Genomic DNA, 22883 nt, shown 5'->3' on the forward strand with positions numbered 1-22883 from the left:
ATGTCAAAATTGAGGTATGAATGATGCATGTGTTAGACATTCAAATGATATAGATAATGTCAAAATACTTAAAATGTACAGAATTACCTCCATTAATGAGATTAAATGAAATAATACACAAAATATATATATTTTTTCTTTAATTAAGAAAAAGCTTTATATTTATACATTAGATCACGAATTATATATACATCAAATTCTTTAAAACAAATAATGTTTATATGTACATATCTCTATAAACAAGCACAGTCCATATAAATAAGATAGTCAGTAATATCTAGTTCAGAAACACCATTGTGTAAAATATGCAATGATAGTTCAAATTTGCCTGTTTATATAATGCATACAGTAACTTTACATAATTGCTAAATACTATAAAGTTCGGAAAATACAAAACCATTGTATTAAATATGAACTATCTATGCAATACAGTGCTTGTTGATATATATGATCAAACAAAGTAATAACATTGAAGCCCATTTATTGCAGTCGAAATAAGCAAAAGTATTATCAGACCCAATCCCCTTCCCCCACCCCACATACATACATGTAGTAAAGAAAAAAATGCTAAGATTGACAGGTTAAGTGACACAAAACACCAGTTTAAATGCATGTACATTATGAGATACTGATAAATCTTCACTTGAAAAAATAAAAAGCCATTTAACAAGGCTCGATATTAAGAAGATAATTTGAGATTTTATATATATTTTAAAAGTCCAGTAAAGTACATATTGCTACTAGACTTTTGATAAATTGAGCACTTTTTAATACCCTATGATAAAATTATTACTTGAAAAATTCCATCCGTCTCATGAAATACTTTTCGGAATTTAATTGTATCTGCCTAAATATTACAAATTGTATCGGACTATATATATATATATATAGGTTCAGATAGAGATTTATTTACAAATTTATTTGAACTATACTATATATTTTTGTATCTTTTATATAAAATGAATATCAACTGATGTCCTTTGTTAAGATCAAGACTGACATATAGTTAACAGTGAATACACTCGATACTAAATTACTAAATATAAATATTACCCACAAATTATCAACAGTTAGGTAATCAGCATTTCTATGTTGATATGAATTACCATTGATATAGTCATTAATATAAACTCATTCTTTAAAAAACTTTGAATTTTTATAACAAAAAACAAACATCATAATTCGAATACAATCTTACAAGGCAGTGCAAGATAAGAAAAAGTCAAAAACACAAATAACAGTACATAAAATAAAATTACATTCTGAGCAAAATGCGCAACACCAAACAAAAGGGGTGGTATAAGGAGCTGGACAGAACCGTTTTCTTTTAAAAACAACAAATTTGGAAAACAAATGGAAACTCACTTTTATTATTTACAATAGTTCAGCAACATTTTGGGAAAATAATTCTGCAAAAATTTGTGCTAGTGCACAACAAGTGAGAAATTCCTTAAACCAATAGTCTAAGTCCCGTGACTCTGTTATAAGATAGCGAAAAATAACTTAAATGAAAACAGGGCTTTATTTCAATTATTCTAGTGTTGCCACATATAAAATGGATATTATTAAAATCAAATTTGAATTATCGTTGGACTATTTCGATTATTTAAAAAAAATATTTTCAATTGATAAATTTCCAAATTCCTAAAACAAAAAACACAACAACAAAAAGTTCAGCAAGTTAACCGGATTATCAAATAAAAATAATTAGTCATACTAGTTGAGTCTAGTTCGGGGAGTTTTAAAAAAGATTGTCTGAATCACTGAATACAGATAAATACACCTACATCGATTTTAAATGTATCTATGCAAGTACAAAAAAGCAGACCCTAAACGCTACCGATAACTTTGTTTTGATTATTCCTTGACATTTTGTTGATTAATGAAAAATTGCATTAAAATGGATGCTTCATTTTGTGGTTTAATCAATCGATATATTCAAGTCAGCACAAAAATTCACTTATATCTAAAATATCTTCTACAATTATACTCGCCGTCACGTAAAATTGGTACCATGTTTTTTTGAATAACAACCGCATTCATTCGAGATGAAGTTGTTCATTTAGGGGAATAAAATACTATTCCAAAAATCAACTTCTGTCCTGCCTTTTATAGTGTTTGCACTGTATAACCATGACCTTTACATAATCCAGGATTATTTTGTATGGTGGAATTCGACATTGCTATTATCGGAAATGTTGTCGTGGAGTTCCATGTGCTGTTTATTTTCTCAGGTCTCACGGAGCTTTTCGTCATCTTTCTTTAAATTTAGAAAACGCGGGAAATTGTATCACATCATTGACAAAGATATTACCGGAGAGTAAAGAATGTAATGTAAATAAGGGATCATCATAGAAACCAAAATTGCGGTTTTACAATGAAAAAGAATCTTGGCTAATGAGAAGGTCAGGATTTTACAGTGCAAACACAATAAAAAAAAGTATGACAGTAGTTGATTTTTGGAATGATATTTACATCATCTCGAATGAATGCGGTTGTTGAAAAATATTTCAACCGAAAACATGGTACCAATTTTACGTGACGGCAATTATAGTATCTACTTATAATGATAAACTAACAGTATTTCACTAGTAATACCAATTTAAGTACACCACAATAGTCTATCAAATATATTGGGTTTATGAGTGTAAGAGCATCATTAACAAGCATACATTTCGTCTTCCATTAAACCATCGAAATAAACTCACAATTCACAGGAATAAATATGTCCTGTAGACAAAATTTATTACATGCTTTTCGATTTTTTTTTATAATCGAAAAGATATATTTAATGACTCGTGACGTCAATATTCACTTCAACACCGATGTTTTATAGTCTTGTACAATACAAGGTTTTTGGCATAAAATTGATATATATATATATATCTCTTTGGATACGAACTTATGTATACACAAGAAAACTTAGTCTTATGATCAAAGGTAGATAAATTATTAAAGCATACAGTGCAATAAAGATTATTCAATTGTGTTATAAAAAAATATATATACATGTATATATACACATGGGAAAAAACACCTTGATTTTTTAAAACTTGAAAAATCATCCTCTTGGTTTGGATGGAATTTGATAAAATATTTGTAAAATAATATTGAAACGTAGTTAATGATATCATTCGCATTAAAACGAGAGAAAAAAATGTATGAAAAAAATGTTTTATCTAACAATTTTTTTTATAAGAAAATGAAGGGTTTTTTTGTTCCCAAAAAATGCACTTTACAACTTTACTGTAGTTGCACTTGTTGTCAAGACATTTCAAAATTAATCTTTAGATGATTGTTCACATCATGGTTGATCGTTATACGCCAAAGAATTAGTACTTTTTGCGCAGCCTTCATTTAAACGGATAACCGCATCTTAACGTCTTCTGATTCCTGCCTTAAGTTGACTAATTTGTTGCTAAGGTAGCAGCAACCATTCCTGACGAAAGGTATATTTTATTTCATGACGTGTTTGGACTGGGGTGTCCTTTCGTGCACTTTACGCCCAACAGTGTCCCATATATGCTCGATATAGTTCAAATTTGGGCTACAATCGGGCCAAGGAAGATAAACCGAATTCCATTGGAACAATGGATCTTCCTCCACGATGCTAATTTCCAACTTTGGCGAGCTCTGCACTATATTGGATACGGGAAACTGTGTGTATGTTCTTGACAAAAGGTCCCTGAAATAGTCTTATCGCACGATAACCAGTAGCGATGAGCAGATACCGAACAGCTCTTGTTAAAAGGCTCCTTCCTGTATGGTCATCACTCTCTTTTTAGGATTGTATTGTTTGCAATGGGTTTCCTCTCACCAACCTTCATTTCATGCTTTTTTTATGATTTTCCCTAGCAGATGTTAGAGGGGTCTTCTTGATCTCGGAATGTCTTTAACATCGTTTTTTGCCTGATTTTTATTCTCAAAACAACTTATAGTAGAATGGTGATGGCCAACAATACGTGCATTTGTCACAGCGACATACCTGCTTCTCTCATGCTGATTATCTGCCATCTTGCTGCAGTTATGAGTTGTGGATGAACAGTTACAAGGTGTCAATCACATAACTTTATAAACTTGGTTATTTAAAGTGTTGAAAACAATGAGGATAAAAACATATGCTTTATTGTTTACGGGTACAGTAGCTGCATGTGCAGATAAGAACTTATCGAGTCGATATTTATTGATTAAACTCAGGTGATATTTAAACAATGTTTAACTAGTTCTATTCAAACAAATTATATCACAAAAAAAAAAATAGTTTTTTTTTAATTAGAATTTCAATTTGGTGTACCAATACTTATTTCCATGTGTATATATACATTTTGGAAGAAACTTGAATCGATTTTTTATCTTCAACTATCTAAGTGTTCGTTGGAAACTTCAATTTTTTAAAAATAATATTTGAATTAGGGGTTTTAGAACACTTAAATGGGTTACATCTTAATAAATCTGCTTTCACCTATTATTACATGTATAAGTGAAGAGGAAACAATCTTCTTGATGATAAAAATAAGTGTTTATAAAACTGCTATATATGTTATGAAGTTATTCCTGTAAATTGCATAGTTTCTCATCTCTTATAATATTTATACGTTTGTCAACTGGTCAAAGTAAATACTTTGACTAACTTTTATGACAATTAAACGAGTCAAATCTATTTCATCCAATGTTTTGGTTACTTCCTTGAAGCTAAATTCATGAGAAGTCATATCATTCAAAACTGTATCCAGTTTAAGATGTGCTTGATATACTCTCTATTGCTGTTTCTTTGGTAATGCTCCACCAATGTGTTGGTATATCTGGGAGTTTGAAGCCATACATTTCTGAAAATTCTTGCTGATATTTACAAACAACCCACATCCAGTATTTTGAAACATCAGACGATGGTAAAATATCCCAGTCTTTATGAGATTCCTTGTAATCTTTGTAGTATTTCCATTCCTCCTTTTCATCATTTTCATGCCATTTGTATGTTTTTTCTGTTGTTATGCTGTAATTGCAAAAATCGACTATAAATTTGTCTGTCCCAGCCCAGGCGAATCCCCGGATTCCCATAGGTCGGTGTTGTATACACTGGTGTGGAAACCCAAGGCTGACATGATCCTTATCAGTATTTTTACATGGCTCGTAGCAGAACATACATTTTGCCTCACATCCCCACAAACGGTTCATAATTTGGGGTATAGGATTTTCATTCCACTGCACGGTACTTGCAATCGTAGTCTGGAAAGTCTTTAACACTATACTTTCTGTATCTTTCAATGTATCGAGTACCATTTCGGTGAAATTTCTGATATTTGAAACCTTTCTACTTCGGACATGAATAAGAATGTCAATTGACAATGGTAAATAATTAGATTCCCCAACATGATTCATAAAGTTTTCGATCCAGTGTTTAACATTAGACTGTCCTAGTTGAGAGCAGTTTTCATTGGCTTCTTGTATACTTTCCAACAAGTGACAAAATATCTTATGTACTCTACATTTTGCTAAATGCGCGTATTTTGTCTCGACATTTCCCTTACGTTCGAACATTATGTCATTGGTAAGTTTTGTTATCCACGATTTTGCGAAAATGGTTGGATCGTGAATGTATTCTATATACTCTTCATATTTTTCAGCATTTGCTAAGTATACCATAATATCCTTCATTAAACTAAATTTTGCATTGCCGAACAAGACCAAAATATGTTCTTGGACATCTATTGGCACCAGTTCGGTAACATGTTCAACCACCGCTTTTATTATTGCTTCTTTAAAGAACCCAGCAGCTATTACGTCTTCCGTCTTTTGTTCTACTAAGTTTATAAACAAAGCCAATGCAGTTCCTTTGTAACTTTCCATCTGACCTGTAGGGCTGTGTTTTCTATTGTACCTTTCATTTAATTTTGTAAAAAAAAATGAAACATGCACAGCAACATGATTCACAATCATAGCCCTAAACGGTGGAAGGAAATTAAATCTGTAGCTATTCCTGGTGTGATCATTATGATCATCGATGTCATTCACAATTATATTCATTATTTCTGTCACATATGAAATGTCGAACCTAATATCTTGTGAATCGAGTTCCAACAACATTGAATCGATTTTTCGGAATGTTTGATTAGTGATGTCCACAGTTTGATTCCTGCACTTGTCGGAAGTCTCTTTTCCAAATACCCCCAAATAATTATGTCGACTGAAATGCTCCGTTAGTATTTGATGCGAGCTTATACTTCCTTCAAGTTTTCTTAAACGTTCACAGGATGGGTTGGCGTTAAAGAATGCTGCATCAGATGAGAATTTGTTATGTAACATGAATTTAATCTGATCGGCAATAGACAAAACCTCGGTGTCATCTTTTATACCCAACTGATTAATCCACGAACTCCAGAAATGATTAAATTTTTCTTCTAATTTATCTCTTTCAGGAATTGTTCCCTGCATTTCGACTGCAAGATTTTTCGCAAGTTCGTTTATTTTCATTTCGTGATTCGTCTTCTCTCTTGATTTCAATCTCTGAATTTTTATTTCTTCTTTAATATTTCTAATATTAGATTCTGCTTTGAGGACAAGATTTCTTTCTGAAAGTATAAAACTAGTTTTCTTACTTTCGGTCCACTGCAACATGACATCTTTCAATGTACTTCGTTCAACAAACGAATCTAGTTCGTTGCACGAAATTTTCACTTGTTTTTCTATTTCACTGGCAACCTGAGCAACAATCTTTAGAAAAACATTTTCTAATTCGTGATCATTCAGACAGTTTATAAGCATGCTTTTTGCCTCAGACTTGACAAACTCCACAACGTACTTTTCTAATATCCATGTAAGATTCTGGCATTGTCGTTCCAAACTGCTATACGCTTTTACTTCTAAGCTGTTTCTAAAGCTGAAAGCGAAGTCATCTTTTAAAATACCGTTCCATAAATCTTCAATACGTGAAATGGTATCAGTAATTGTAAAATATGTTCCTCTCTGCGTGAATGATGAATCAAAAAACAATGCGTCTTTAACTCTATTTACACTTGTACTGTAACCCGGATTTACCGGAGCCATTGGCGGATCACCATACCACAGATCGGAAAAATACCAAACATTTGTCTCGCTATCAAAATTGATAACTTGTCTGAAAGAATTGGTGTCTGCAATATTTAATACCCTTGCTGCCGCTAGCGTCATTGTATCTAAAGTTCGTACAAAACTTGTTCTTTGTTGTGTCAACTTATCATTGGCATCCGGAGCTGAGACATTTTGGTGAACAAACACACACTTTGGTTTCAGGTTCAGTCGTTCATTTGCGAGTTTTAATCTGAGAAAGGCATGAACAACAATCTGTAAAACATCTTGTACTTCTTCTGTATTTTCTCCCTTCACATTGACTATCGTAACATCACCTAATCCAACTACAAATGTAGCAAGTTCATTGTCATGACTGCGCTTTGCATGTGCTAGTTGTGGAGCTCGAAGACCTTCAGCATCTATAACAAGCACATAGTCATAAGCTTTTGTGTTGTCTAAAACTGGTACAAGTTGCATAAAGACACCTCGTGTGCAACGTCCTGTGCCAACAGCAAACTGCAAACCAAACATTGCGTTCAATAAAGTCGACTTTCCAGAACTCTGTATCCCTAAAACGGACAATGCCATAAGCTTTTTGTCTCCTATGCTTTCCCTTAACGTTTTCAAAACTGCTTTAACCCAAAGAAGTGGTACATTTGCTGTATCCCCGTCCATTACTTCAAAAGGATGTCCCATCAGTAGAAGTTTTGCGCTAATATGCGGTAATGCAGATTTAATTGTTTGATATTTAACAGGTGTCGGTAGGTTACTCTCCATCATAGCTTCGTACATTTGACCCATTTCGCGGCATAAATGTTCAAATCCAAAAGAAGCTTCCGCTAATTCATATTCACGTTCACTGAGCTGAAGTTGCAATCTATCAATTGTTTCTTTAGAGTCGTTTTGGTCTTGAGCAGATTTCAATTCCTGCCATTTTGACTTGTATCTTTCGAGATATTCTGGTAGAATATGCTGCGATCGTTCATCAAAAAATATCTTCAACCAAACAACAAACACTTTAGTTTCTTTTTCGTATGGTAAAATCTGTAGTATTTTATCAATAAACATGCTCATGAAAGGACCGAGATTTTCACAAATATGAAACTGTGATTGTCTGGCTTCGATCATTTTATTTCTAATGAGACCATTTTCTTGCATATCTTTGTACTTCGACGATTTGTTGACCGTTTTTAAATTCTGGCTCCATTCTTTCCAAGGCACACCTTGGAGGGGTAAGAGTTGTGCTTTAATGCTCGAAGACATGTTTGGAATAAAGCTTGTTATTTGGTCAGCCGCTTCTTTCATAGCACTGTATACAATCTTGTTTTCGTCTAAATTCATCTCTTCACACACATCTGCTTGCACCCTCTGCCAGAGAGATAACAATGAACGCTTTGATACCAATTCAGAAATGATATTTCTCATTTCTTTTTTTACTTCAGAAATATTTCGTACAATACCGTTCACTGTCATGATATTTATTTTTGTTCGGGTCTCATACATTGATGTTCTACTTAAGAACGTTTTTAATTCTTTTTTCAGCACCTCTTTATTACACCGGATAGCATCAATGGACAAAATGACCATCACGTTTGTGTTGTAAACTTCTGTAATTAGCTGCATAAACCGTTCGTTCTTCATTTCATGAATATCCACCATAATGACAATAGCATCTGAGAAATGTGACATAAAATGGAGCTGTGGTCTATGTACATCACAATCACCTCTTAGATTTTGACAGGCAGTGACATTAGAAAGAAGTCTACTGTTCGTTGATGGTATATACCAGGCCATTTCAACCAATCCATTGCTTATCCATCTTGTAGTTGAACCAAGAGGGCTGTCTTTGTTGACGAATGTACAATGATACTGGTTTGAAATTATCTCATTAATCATTTTGGACTTCGAAACTGACGTATACCCAGTTCGAACAAATGACACAACATTACAAGGGCAATCAACAGCACCAATATGAGAAAGTTCTCTCTCTATTACAATTTTTCGAATAGGCCAAATAGATACTACCATGGCTTCGTTTCTGCATTGCGGAAAGACAAATGGAATTGCAAGACGACACATGAACATTTTTGAAGCAATAATCTGTTTGACTACTGGAGAACAACAATTGAATATAGCTACGGTCAAATCAATTGGATTCAATCTAGTTAGTAGTGCATCACTTCCAAGTAAATTATCTAAAAAGTCAACCTGTTTATTAAATTCATCAGGAACACATTTTGATTGTTCTAACTGTTCTTCTAAAATTTCATCGCGAGCATTATAGTTCAAAGAAATTATATTCTCTAAAAATACCCATGGGATATTACTAAGCTTAATGTTAGAATAACTTGGTTGGATCTTTACAATATCAAATAAATCTATCTTATCAGGGTAATACATTTCTAATCCTAACTCACTCAAAAGCTCAGTTTCAGATTTACATGTCGGAGTTTTGTCATTTTCAATTTCTACTTCACTGCTGTCGTCTGGAGATTCATATGTCGGAGTTGTGTCATTTTCCGTTTTTTCTTTACTGCTGTCGTCTGTAGAGCTCTTTATTGGGCATTGTGCCCCTATTGCTGTAATATAAAAAGCAATAGACAAATGAGTGCGAAACAAAACAAAGTGAAGTGCCTACAATAATTATCGATAAAACAATATTGTCTGGTCTGAAAAGGATTGTTTGATACATATACGACATGTACGATTCGTCAGTAAATTAATGTAATAACAATGAAAACACTGTAAATCATGTGTACATATATTTTTTTATTATTAGTATTATTATTTCAAAAGAGCCCGAGTATTTCAGAGATTCGGAGATGTTTGTTACTTTTCTTATTGCCATTCGACTTCAACGTTGATGCAGTCTTACACTAAATCTAATGTTATAAACTAATAAAAACGAGTTCTATATCTAACTGTACAATTTGAGGTTTACAACGACTATAAACTTAATGTTCATAACACAATATAAGATTTCGACCTGTTTGCATGCTAAAAGTACAGATGTAAATTTGATATTAATGAGATAATTGGAAGATACAATTATTTGTTATTTTTTGGACCTTCTAAAAAGTAAAATAACAAAAAATACTAAACTCAGAGGGAAATTCAAAACAGAAACGTCCTTATACCAGAGGCTCTAAAGAGCTTGTGTCGCTCAACTTGGTCATTATGCATATTAAACAAAGGACACACATTAAAGACGAGAATATAATCCTGACAATTCTCTATTTTGATGATGTGGATTTTACTTTACTGAAAATTCTTGATGTTTACAATTTTCTCAATCTATGATAAAGAATTTGGCCTATTTAAGTTTCAGAGGATAATCTTTGTTTTCTAAATTTACAAAAAACTACGGAAAAATTGTGAAACATTTACTTTCAAGAGCAATTACTCTGGAAGGGGTCAATTTGTAGACCTCACTTTGCTGATAAATTCTGCTCTTTACAGTATATATCTATGTTTTACAATATTCAAGATAATAACAAAAAACTTCAACAAGGCGATGTTTGATGTGACTGAAAACTACGAGGCAGATCTATCTAACTTAATGAAAAATTACATTCCCCTCAGATTTGCTCTAAATGCTCTAGTTTTAGAAGTATAAGACAAAAACAGCATTTCATCCCTATGTTCTATGTTTAGCCACGGAGTCCATCATGGTTTATAGCCGGATCGTTGGACACATTTTGTAATACAAGATACCGTACGGATAATTTAGACCAAGTTTGGTTTAATTTGGTCCAGTAGTTTAAGAAAAGAAGATTTGTGAACAGATCACAAAATGTATGAAAAAATGTAAACAATTGTCTTTCAAGGGCAATTACTCTTGATGGGGTCAATTGACAATTTTTGTCAGTTTGACTTATTTGTAGATCTAACTTTGTTAAACATTATTGCTGCTTACACATGTTACATTTTATCTTTATCTAGAACATAAAACACAAAACTGTAACATTTCCTTAGAATTAATAATTCAGGGGCAGCAACCCAACAATGGATTGCCTGATTTGTCTGAAAATTTCAGGGCAGATAGATCCAAACCTGATAACAATTTAACACTCGTGTCAAATTTACTCTAAATGCTTTAGCTTAAGAGATACAAGCCAAAAACTGTATTTACTCCGAATGTTCTTTATTTTAACCGTGATACCTCAATGAGGAGTTTTGCCAAGTTTGATTAAATTTGTCAAGTTGTTTGGCCTTTTAGGTGAGGGGAGCTAAAAGGGGGGATGGTCAAAAACTTATACATAAACGAATTATGGTTGACACAAAACAAAAATGTCCTCTCACTTTTCTCTAAAATATTAAGCATGTAAAAGAAACTGGTTCATACCGAAACACTTTACAAATAAATTCGAGCGATTACAGTGGAATGTAATCTTACTTCGCTGATTTCGCTTACCAAATACAGTTGCCCTATCAATATAAAAACAACTTAACAAATCAAGAACAACGAGAGCCGATCGATGGGCTAGCGTGTAAGTATTGTATTTACATTGATCATAGTTCTGTCAACAACGATATTGAGAGTTAGATACCCCTATGTGTGGCAATGTATATAAATCTCCCCATCAGTTGTTTTAGTAGGAATCACAACTTTCGACTACCATACTAATCTTTTCATGTTCCTTCCTTCTTTACACATTCAGGGCTTTCAAATGTTCGGCTTATAACGTTCTTGATGAAGGTAAATATAGAATGCACCCAGTATGCATGCAATTTTATATGGGGTTTGTGTTGTTTATTTTTTAGTTTTCTATGTTGTGTCATGTGTGCTGTTGTTTGTTCGTCTTTTTTCATTTTCAACCATGGCGTTGTCAGTTTGTTTTAGATTTATGAGTTTGACTGTCCCTTTGGTATCTTTCGTCCCTCTTTTATAACATGCTGTTTTTTATCTTTTTATGGATAAAATGTCAAATCGTTGAAGTAACTATAACCAATAAGAAAAATCATGAAATGGTATATCTAATATTCATAGTTATTACATACTTTGTTTGCTATCTCCTGACAATACTATTGCTTTAACTTCCTTTTCTGGAAATAACTGTTTTCCACCAATACTCTCTTGAAAGATGTCATCAGTCAGGGCCGTAACTAGGGTTCGAATTCAGGGGAGGCAGGGGTTTGGGGGCCGCCTAATGAAGCCCCCAAGAGAGGGGGGTTGGGGGCGCGGCCCCCCGCCGATTTTTTTCTCCCATTAAAATGGCTAAAAATTACCCTTTTTCCTTCGATTTCCTTACTTTAAGAAACATCAGTATTGCTTGAACCTGGAAGCAATTTTTATGCAAAAACAAGCTGAGATTGCTGTTCGGGGTGAGCCAATGCTCCGTCTTGAAGGCCGTACTTTGACCTATAATTATTAACATTAAATACATTGTGACCTCGGATGTTTTTCTCAATAAAATCAGTAGCTAAAATGACCCGTTTTCCTTCGATTTCCTTTCTTTAAGAAACATCAGTATTGCTGGATCATGGAAGCAATTTTTATGCAAACAATTATTATTTGTATTTAAAAATCTTTTTGTTAGAAATCAAACTGGTAAGTTAAAAAAAAACATATAAAGCAAGATCATAGAACGCAAGATATATTTTTTTTTATCGAGGACCCTGAATTTCAATATTGTTGGAAGCTGAACAGACATGTATATAACTACAACCAGGGACTTTCTATACTTGTCTAGTATATACTTAGTATAGAAAGTTCCTGCTACAACAAATGGGAGTGTTCAACTACTGACTAACTTTAAAGCATTGACCATAATGTTCTCGTACGATCGGCAAACATTAAAAAAATGAATTTCCGATATTATTAAAGATTCACAATACAAAGGTAACTTCCTATGCTTAATTGAGTCCCTAAATAAATGTGAACAGTTTATTTTATTCAAAATTATTGAAAAGCAAAGTTTAATATATGTTCTCGCACGAATACTGAATAACAGACGGACGGCCACACGAAATAAAAACCAAACAAATACTGAAATGTTTCACTATCGATCAACAATCCGGAAAATGACATATATCACGTATCATGATAACACTGTTAAAACTGTACACATTTTGTTGTTTATAATATAAATTCAAATTCTTCGTGTACATATTGTCAATATTTCATTTTATTACTTCAAAAAAAAATTTGGTGTAGAAAATTCAGGGGAGGCAGTTGCCTCCCCTGCCTCATAGGTAGTTACGGCCCTGTCAGTCCGTAATACATCATTGCTGACCTCTAAATCTATTAAAAGAGAATGTTTTCATTCTGGACTAGAATATATTTATTCTGTTATCTCGAAATTATTTAACTCAAAGGATGAGAAATATTTACTAAGGAAGTAATTATTCGCGTTTACAAATAATCATAAGCACACATATTAGATTTGAACATATTTACAATTCAAAATTACGAATTGGTAAAAGTAATGAAATATTAAAATAAAGAAAACGTCAAACGAAGTTGAACTTTAGTAAATACCAAGAGTATATAAATAATATAAACAATGAAAAAAAAAAGTTTTGAAAATTTATCACTCTTATCAATCCTATTTTTTTCTTTTCTTTGTACTTAGTTGGATGTGCCAACCATTTTGACGCATATGTTTTTCCTGTGAAGTTTTGAAGTCTTTCTTTTACATTATCTAATTTTTTTTAAATATAGATAATGTATTTAAGACAATTATGTGCACAGAGTTAACTCAAAGCTGAATTCTGCGTTTGAAATGTTTTTTTGGATTGACGGGGAAAAGGCAATACATATCTCCTTACATTTTATATGATAGAGAAAAAAAAACATTCGATACATATGATAGATAAAAATGCGCGCCTTCCTGACGAACAGAACAGAAATTTATTTTTTCAATCTCTCTAGAATTGCAGTATATAACGAGTCAGTTGATGACCATTTGAATCTTCGAACAAAGTCTCCAATTAATGATTAATAAAAAAGAAAAATGCCACCCCCAAAACAGGACATTTTGTTTCTGATCTGAATAACCTATATCACGTAGGAGTTGCGAAATGACTGTTTACCTTCATCAGCTGTCAGAATTATATTCATGTCTGCTATAGGATCGATCTCTAGTATATTTCCAATTTTGAAAACCCGCTCTATAAAATTTGTTAGATCATTCATCAGTGTACTATGGTGTTGTAAAACTCTGTTTAAAATAGTCACGTGCAAAATTAGACTTCCTTCTCGTGCATGTTTGAAATGGATGCTGACAGATCCGTTGTTTATCTGACCAGTAAGAGAATTTAGTAAAGCAGCTTTTTTTCCAGCATCGTTAATCCCTTTAACAATTATTGTGACTGGTGTGGTTGTTGAATCTAAAGACAAAATGACGAGAAAAAATAAAAGGAAACGTACGATTTATACAAAAACAAAATTTCACAAATCTAGATGTATCATACAAAGTTCAGATCGCACGATAACAAGTTGACTATGTTATAACTTAAACGGAAATAAGGACGAAAAGAGGAGGGAATGATAGACACAAGTTATACACCTTACACCTTTTGGAACGTCGAACTAACAAGTAACTAAAATAATGTTTTCAATATTCTGACAGCATGAAAAGTGTGAACAAAGTAACTACAATTTTCAGCGATCAATCTCTGATTTTACAGTGTGATAGAATCTTCCTATTCTTTATACGACGTCAATGTATGTATCTGTGACAACGTTGTTGTTACTGGAATGTTTGATACCGTGCAACAGGTTCTGTTGCTGAAACTGGCGAAGATGCCGAAACGAATGACAGTGACCGAAGACTGGTCCCCTGCCTATTGAACATAAATCCACTGGCGGAACTAACTCACAGACTGGTAGAGCGAATACAAACGAAGACTTTCAGTATGGATTTTATTTTCACTTTAATGAACGGATGATGTCAGTTCAAAAGGCTGACTCCGACTGAAGAATTAACTTCAGCCGACACATTATAAAGATAGACAATGTTTACAGGTTGCCAAAGAATTAAGATTACATAATAATAAAGTTGATAAATTTTACAAACATAAGATTAACACTTTAAAGTAACAATGGACCGTAATTGAAAAACGGATTAATGTCATTGTTATCATACATGTCCTGGACAAGAACTGATAAAACAGATATTGAAAAGAATTATCTATTTGCGTTATTAACGGATTAAAATAATTATGAAATGAAATGGTTGTGTAACATAAATTAACACAATCCCTTGCATGTTTTTTTCTCATAGTTTTAGATTAAAAAGTGACACACATGAAAGATCTTTAAGAATGCAAATCAAAGCACATTGTCTGTTGAAATAGAATGAAATTGTCTTTAAGATTAAACAGAAACTATAAATAATATAAGAAACAATTCTAAATGTCCGAAATAAGAAATACATAAATTAGTCCGACTTTTTCCACGTTCACATATCATTCAAAGTTATAATTATCAATATATACATATATATATATATATTACAAATGTGTAGTTAATCTTGTCGTATCTACGGGTATTCTGTAACGTATTTTGCAATCTTACAAATAATTTCTATTCTTTTAAGCTTACCTGTGTCATCTTTAATATCTCTTATGAGATCCTCTATTTCTGTTCCGTAATAAACACGAAACACTATTTTATTGGTATACAATCTGCCTTTCTCTAAAAAAAAAAAAAGAACTTTGACGCTTGCTTGAGTTTAAAGTGTATTCCAGTTTTGATCTTTCATTAAGCTTTCTCTAAAATGTCAAATATTTATGCATTGTGTGTCAGACAAAATGTCTGATCATCAATACAAAAACATTTTAATTAAACGCTTCATCATTATATCTTAATTGCATTCCAGAACCTTGGTTATAAAATACATGTTTCATTTTTATCTTAATGTAAGTCTGTTATGTCAATTTTCATATTACATGTTTGAAAGGAAAGGATATGTTAACTTTCAAGAGGTAACATAGGTCCCTCCTTACTCCCAAATAAGTTTTTCTTAATTTATAGTAAAAAAATAGACTTATTTTAACAAGTGAAAATTAAATAAGTGATATAAGACATGATGTTACCTTTAAGACATGCTATTTCCTCTATGGCCCTTATGTACTTCCATTGTAGATACTCATCCATTGGGCATGTTTTGAAATACGTAATATCTTTTTCAAAGCCTACATTGTTTGGCTTACCAAGATAGACATCTATTCTCCTTCCAAGTTCAATAAACTCATCAAAAAATTCGTTAAATTCTATATCCGTCACATTGCAGTCAATTCTGTGTACCAAATTATTTCTTGTTTGCCTGATCCGCTCGACATCGTCACCAATTTCCTTCTCATGAACCATCGGCTTTGAACCCCAATTTCGAGATGGTGGTGGGATAAATTTAAAGTACTTGACGATTTTGTAGATAAGTGTGACGTCTAGTTTTGTGAAGCCATCAGTTAATAATGTTTTTATTGATATTTTATCAGTTAGGCTTAACTTTTTTTGAAACATTTTGTCCTTCAATATCATTTTGTGTACGACAGGAGATGGAATTCCTGATTTTTCTAGTAACTCTTGCAGTATTTTGGAGAAAATGTCCACAACGACTGTACTGCATCTTGCAAACTTGGAGTGACAGCCCATAGCTAAGTTGATTTTTCTTCTTGGATTTCTAAACAAACAGTAATTGTTACTAGCGTTCAAAGAACAGGTTGATGATTGAAAAATATGAATGACACAGTGTGAAAACACTATGATATTTTATACATGGTAATTCAAATATGTAATCATCGATTAATAAATTGAAAAGGATAAAAATCCAGCATTTATTTTTATTTCATCATTAACATCATTACGATTAATAGCTTTCTTGTTAGCAGAAACCCTCAACATCCTCGTCAACCACGTTGTCAATTTATTTTTATATGTCGTTCTTTCCAAATTCAGATATATAAATGATCATCCATTTAAAACTTTGTTTTTTGTTCTGATGAATTTCTAGAATTATCATGCTTTATCAGTCTGCAGTGTTCCAAACTAAAATGAAATGAAAATAAGTAGAAATCCTTCAATTAAAAAAACTGTGAGAGCCAATGATATATAATAACATGATAACTGCTGAAGATGCTGTTTGACTAAAGGATATCGACAAAAAATTACAAAATCCTTCAAAGGGCTACATAACCATGCTGATCAAAAGATAAATTGAAATCTGCTTAAAAAAAAGTAAAATCACAAAAAATACTGAACTCCGAGGAAAATTCAATCGTAAAGTCCATAATCAAATGGCAAAATCAAATGACAAAACACATCAAACGAATAGACAACAAGTGTCATATTCCTGACTTGGTATTTCAAATGTAGAAAATTGTTGATTTAACCTGGTTAATAGCGCTAAACCTCTCACTTCTATGACAGTCTCGTAAAATTCCGTAATATTTACAACGATGCGTGAACAAAATAGACATAATAAATCAAAATCTAAATATTGGAACATTATAAGCCTTTTACATGGTTATATTTAAGACTGCGTGTTAAGAGTTATTAAGCTATATCTATATCTTTTTTGACCCAGAAACAGGTGCACCCCATTCAAATAACATGGCGCGCCTGTAAAATATTATTATCAAAATACTGAACGATTACACCCCTTATATGAAGCCTATTGTAGTGAACATTGTGAACGTGAAAAAGATAAAATTGGCACTGACGGTCCATTTAATTATAGCATTGATCCACAAAAGAAGTATGCAATCCGGTGGAACAAAAAACCATTTATTCGACGGCAAAAACAGACAATTTGTGAATCTTGTCATGCTAACAAAACCAGAGTACTGCACAAGTGCATTTCAAAAACTTTAAATCCTAGTCTGAACGATTTTTAAGCTTAATTCATTTTGAACAATAAATTCTTATCTATCTTAATCATGTTAATGTTTCAGATCAACGAACTATGAACTGTTTTTAAATGTAATTTACAACAATGTCTTTTGAAGCGGTGAAAACAATGGCCGTTATTTCTGTTTAAGCTATAGCAACGACATCGTTAGGGGAGTTGCCATTAAGAATTTAAAATAATCAAATGCTATGCACAAACATACAACATTAAACTTGTACTTTGAATATGTTTTATATAAGAAAAAAGATACAGCAAACGGAGACAAAGGATCTGCATGTGTCGCAGGTCAGAGTCACACTGGACACTGTTTTTTCATAATTGTGTGAGACCATGTGTTTTTCACAGGTTTTTTTTTAATTATTTTTAACTACAATCAAGAACAAAATAATTGTTCAAATGTTTAACTGATTATCACACACTCTTCTCAATTCTGTATAAAGAATGTTTGTCAAAAAAAAGGCTCAAACACACATCCTGCGTAAAAGGTTAATTAATGTATGCCTTATAATTTGTTTGTGTCATATCATACTTAGTTGTAATGACTGCATAGGTTAGCAACTTGGCTGGGAGGGGTAATATTTTTAAAACTATATTTTAATGGTGTCATTATGTTAGAATGAAATTCAAAACAGTGTGGCTGTGGCCATTGATTGACACATTAAATTCATCCATTGACTGGGACAATTTAGGTGAACGTTTGTATGTAACGACCACTGCTCACTATGTACTTTTTAAAGACACTTAAACTATGGGGTCACCAAAGGTTCTCAACACCTTAATAAACTAATTCGAAAAATTAATCAGAAATAACACGATGTTTTGATTTATATCAATTATATAAAACATAAAGGTTATTCCTGATTATTTTTTCGAATTATTTTATAATTATAGGCGTTAATAAACCTTTGATAACCCCACAGTTTAAATGTCTATCGTAGGTACGTCGTGAACAGTGGTCGTTGCAGACAAACGTTCACGTAAATTGTCCCAGTCAATGGATGAATTTAATGTGTCAATCAATGGCCACAGCCACACTGTTTTGAATTTCATTCTATATGTACGAGTGGTGGTGCTGTTGGCAGGGTTTCCAACATTTTTTTTAAATGTATACCGACCCACGCGTCTGACAAATAATTACCGTTCCTTAAAAAGATGAAAGCTATTGTTTTAAAAATTATAATACTAATATCTTGATGTTCATTTAATAAGATAATCATCATATACTTTTGCGATTTTCGGACACCGCGACATTTGGATCTCCAGCATATCCTGGATAAAACTGTGCATTCACTTTCAACAAATATTTGATACATTTTTAGTATCAATTTTTCAATATATAAATCATGTATGAATGTAGTTTAACTAATAATTAGAAATAGTTAAGTTTATGGAAAACAGTGAAGTGCAATCATGCACAATGTGTTATAATTGTCCATATTGAGAGAATATATGCACATGCAGTTTGTTCGGAGTAGTGATATTGATTGGGTTTTTTTTCTACTATAAATATATTTACCTTTATCTTCTACATATTTTAATATTCCATTATTAACCTAAGCATAGATCTCTACAAACATCAAACGTATAAATATTTCATTTATTCAAACTTGGCTACCTGTTAAAATCTTTAACAAAATGCTATTGACTTGTGTCGTCTTGTCTGTTGTATAATTAGTATAATATGATTACGGTTCAGTACAGGTTAATAGATTGAAACAATATATGTTTTGAATGATTTTTACCCAGATAAAACTTAGGGTGGCAAATTCGTAATTAATGTCTCTGATCAGGGATTTTCTATACTAACAGACAGCTACTGGTCTAATGTTTTAAAACTTTTATTTGACACATTAACCATGGTATTTCAAATAGAATAGAGCAGGAGACTGAGGATGGCCTTAATAAAGAATTGTTAGGTCACTACTTTTCGAAATATAAAAAACATAAAAATACATTTGAAAATTCTTCTAAATCTTAATTAGTTTAATTATAACATATCGCATTTACGTTGTCTAGTTTGCTTTTGTAATTATTGAATGCGGAAACAACTTGTTTCAACACATTTTCTTATAAATACTGATTTAGTGATAGTTATAAAGGAAGCAAACAATTGCGTTGGACATGCCCCATCCGATATACTTGAAATCAAAGGAAAAATGCATTTACAAGTTCATACTATTTTAACTAACTACTCAGAACAAAATTTGCCTTTGATGGATCGTCTAGATCTTTTCCCAACTTAGTTTTAACAACTGTACAAATATATAGTTATCAAAGGGACCAGGATTATAATTAAGTACGCCATACGCGCGTTTTGTCTACATAAGACTCATCTGTGATGCTCATGTCAAAATATTTATAAAACCAAACAAGTACAAAATTCGAATCTCGACTTCCTTAAGGTTTTGAGTTAAACCGTCCAAAACGAATCACCGAAAGAAAATTGGTACAAATGTATAACTGAAAGGGTAGAAGTAGCCACTATATTTTTCTAAACATTGAAACTAAGTGTCTTCGGGTGATGACGCTGCCTACGCCGAAGATGACTATGCCATACCATATACGGCCGTAAATATTTTTTTAAACATGGACAAGTAATAATTTTGAAAAAACAGTTGACAATAGTTAAACCTTTCAAAAATTCCATTGCGTCTGGAACTGTATACATGTATAGACCATCTTAATCGAAAGGTTCTTTCTTAAACATTATATATTCACATGGGTACTACAGTACTGAATTTTATTTAAAAAAAATGAAACATGGAAAATAAATTACGGGAATAAAATATGAATGAGACTCATACTTTGAAGAAAATCATTAAACATCCCTTTCGAAAGACTAAAAAGTATATGCGTGTAGACATCCGACTAAACAGCTGTCTATGATTAACCCAAAAATAATGATGCTATTCTTTCCCATTGATATATGTTAAAATAATACCAGATTGTTTTGTTTTTTTTATCTAAAAACTAAATTTACTGTGTGAGATTCGAACGTAAAACGCTAGATGCAAATCGGACGCGTTACTACTATGCTACTTCTATGTTCCCAGATGTACATGACAACTCGGACCACAGACAACTCGGACCATGACAACTCGGACCAATCTTAGGACACCTCGAACAAAAATTGTACAACTTTTAAAGATAACTCTGACCAGTTTGTAATATAGTAAGGACCACTTCTGAAGGCAACATAATACACTGAAATTAGAAGTTCAAAGTAAAGAAACTAAGTATAATAAGCAATATACAGTGATCTTATTTGTATTTTACTGCGTACACATGGTACAGTATAAGTCAAGATAATAACAAAAGAAAAATCAAAGACATGAATGCGTGTGATTTGTTCAGTAAAACTCTTAAAGGTACCCTTTACATGTGCCAGACTGGTATACAAAAATTGTATTCTTCGACAGTTTCTATCACAAGTCAACTGGATGTCGATAATAATAATATTTATGCAAATGAAGATTAAGTTTAAACTCATTTGAGCAATTATTTCACCTTCCTTTGTAACATGTATATAAGTCACTCCGGTAAAATAAAGGCACAATAAAAACATTATAATACTGAAAAGATAGTTTAATGGTAAGTAGGAATATTACCTTATGTATTCCTATTTGCCATTAAACTATCTTTTCAGTTCTATTGATGGAGGTTTTGTAATGATGTGCAGAGAAGAGCATGACATCCCCTACTCATAAACTATATAATGCAGACGTAATTTCCAGCTATAAATAATGTATTTAAAAAATGAACAATACTAAAGATATTCAAAAAAAAATAATGATAATTATGTTAGGGTCGAGGTTATTAGACATTTGCGGAAACTAGGTCTATATCTATGATTACACTTAGCCTTACGATTACAGTTGACGAAAAACAAGGGGTCCTCTCAAAATTTAAAAAAAATCCCAATTGATAAACATAGTAAAATAAAAAAAAATATATGTTTATCATGTAAATAAGTCTTTTCGACGACACACAAATGCAGAAACGTATGGTCACAACAAATGTGAATCCCAGGAAAAGCTTATGATCCCGACCGGTTCTCTGTCTTATTAACATCCGCTTCAATTCAGGAGTTTCACTTATAAAAGGAATATTGGTTGCTTGCAAAACAAGTGAACACATCTCTCCCATTCCAAAAGTGTACATCATTGCCTATAATATTTCCCTGATTGTTAAATATTAGTCGTTGGTCGAGCTAGGACTACAAGGGATAGAATCAGACGACGAATGAAATGTGTATAACATCTGGTGGAGTCTGCATCAGGGTAGGTAAAGCTGCCATGATGGTGAACATGTGTTCTTCATAAGGGGGAAAATAAGATCAACATGATCAATGCATCCACATTTGTGTGTTCCTTGCACTTTACAAAAGAGGATTTCAAGTGGACACCAGTAAGAAAAACTCTAAAAGCAGATGCTGTACGGGTGTTGCTAAACGGCGGAAACGGAAAACGGAACGGAAACGGAAAGAAATTTTCATATAGACGGAATTTAAGGGGAGGGAAAAGCGAACTATGAACATCAATAGATCTTGCTAGTAATTTTTGCTATTAAAAGTTTCTATCTATTTATCATATATTTCAATATAACAGGCGAACATGTAAGTGAGAAAATTCGTCAAATAATGTCGATAACTCCTAGTCATTTGACCGTTTTGACGTGAATGGACATAAGGTAGAGCTCAACATTCTAATAAAATTGAGAATGAAAAATGTCAAAGAAGCAACAACCCGATGAAAGACCAGACAACATCAGAAGGCCACCAATTGGTCTTCAACGCAGCGAGAAAATCTCGCACCCGGAGGTGGTATCAGCTGGCCCCTAAATAAAATTGTGTACTAGTTCAGTGAAAATGGGCGTCACACTAAACTCCAAAACATATAAACTGGACTAACAAAGGTCAGAGATTCCTGAAATTGGGACAGGCGAAAAAATGCGGAAAAAGGGGGGGGTAAACATATTTTG

General features: G+C 32.5%; 1 protein-coding gene across 1 annotated transcript; it reads right to left on the bottom strand.

The window, feature by feature from the left end:
• Positions 1-4636: 4636 nt before the first annotated feature.
• Positions 4637-16708, bottom strand: LOC139504148 (interferon-induced very large GTPase 1-like). The gene is made up of 6 exons (XM_071294208.1): positions 16090-16708; positions 15596-15688; positions 14083-14379; positions 13227-13291; positions 12049-12121; positions 4637-9626 (listed from the first exon to the last, which is right to left on the bottom strand). Exons 1-6 carry the CDS (start codon positions 16646-16648, stop codon positions 4735-4737), a joined length of 5979 nt encoding a protein of 1992 aa, XP_071150309.1. The 5' UTR covers positions 16649-16708; the 3' UTR covers positions 4637-4734.
• Between the last annotated feature and the right edge of the window lie 6175 nt (positions 16709-22883).

Source organism: Mytilus edulis, chromosome 14 (genome assembly GCF_963676685.1).
Source record: "Mytilus edulis chromosome 14, xbMytEdul2.2, whole genome shotgun sequence".
In the NCBI taxonomy this organism is placed as follows: domain Eukaryota; kingdom Metazoa; phylum Mollusca; class Bivalvia; order Mytilida; family Mytilidae; genus Mytilus; species Mytilus edulis.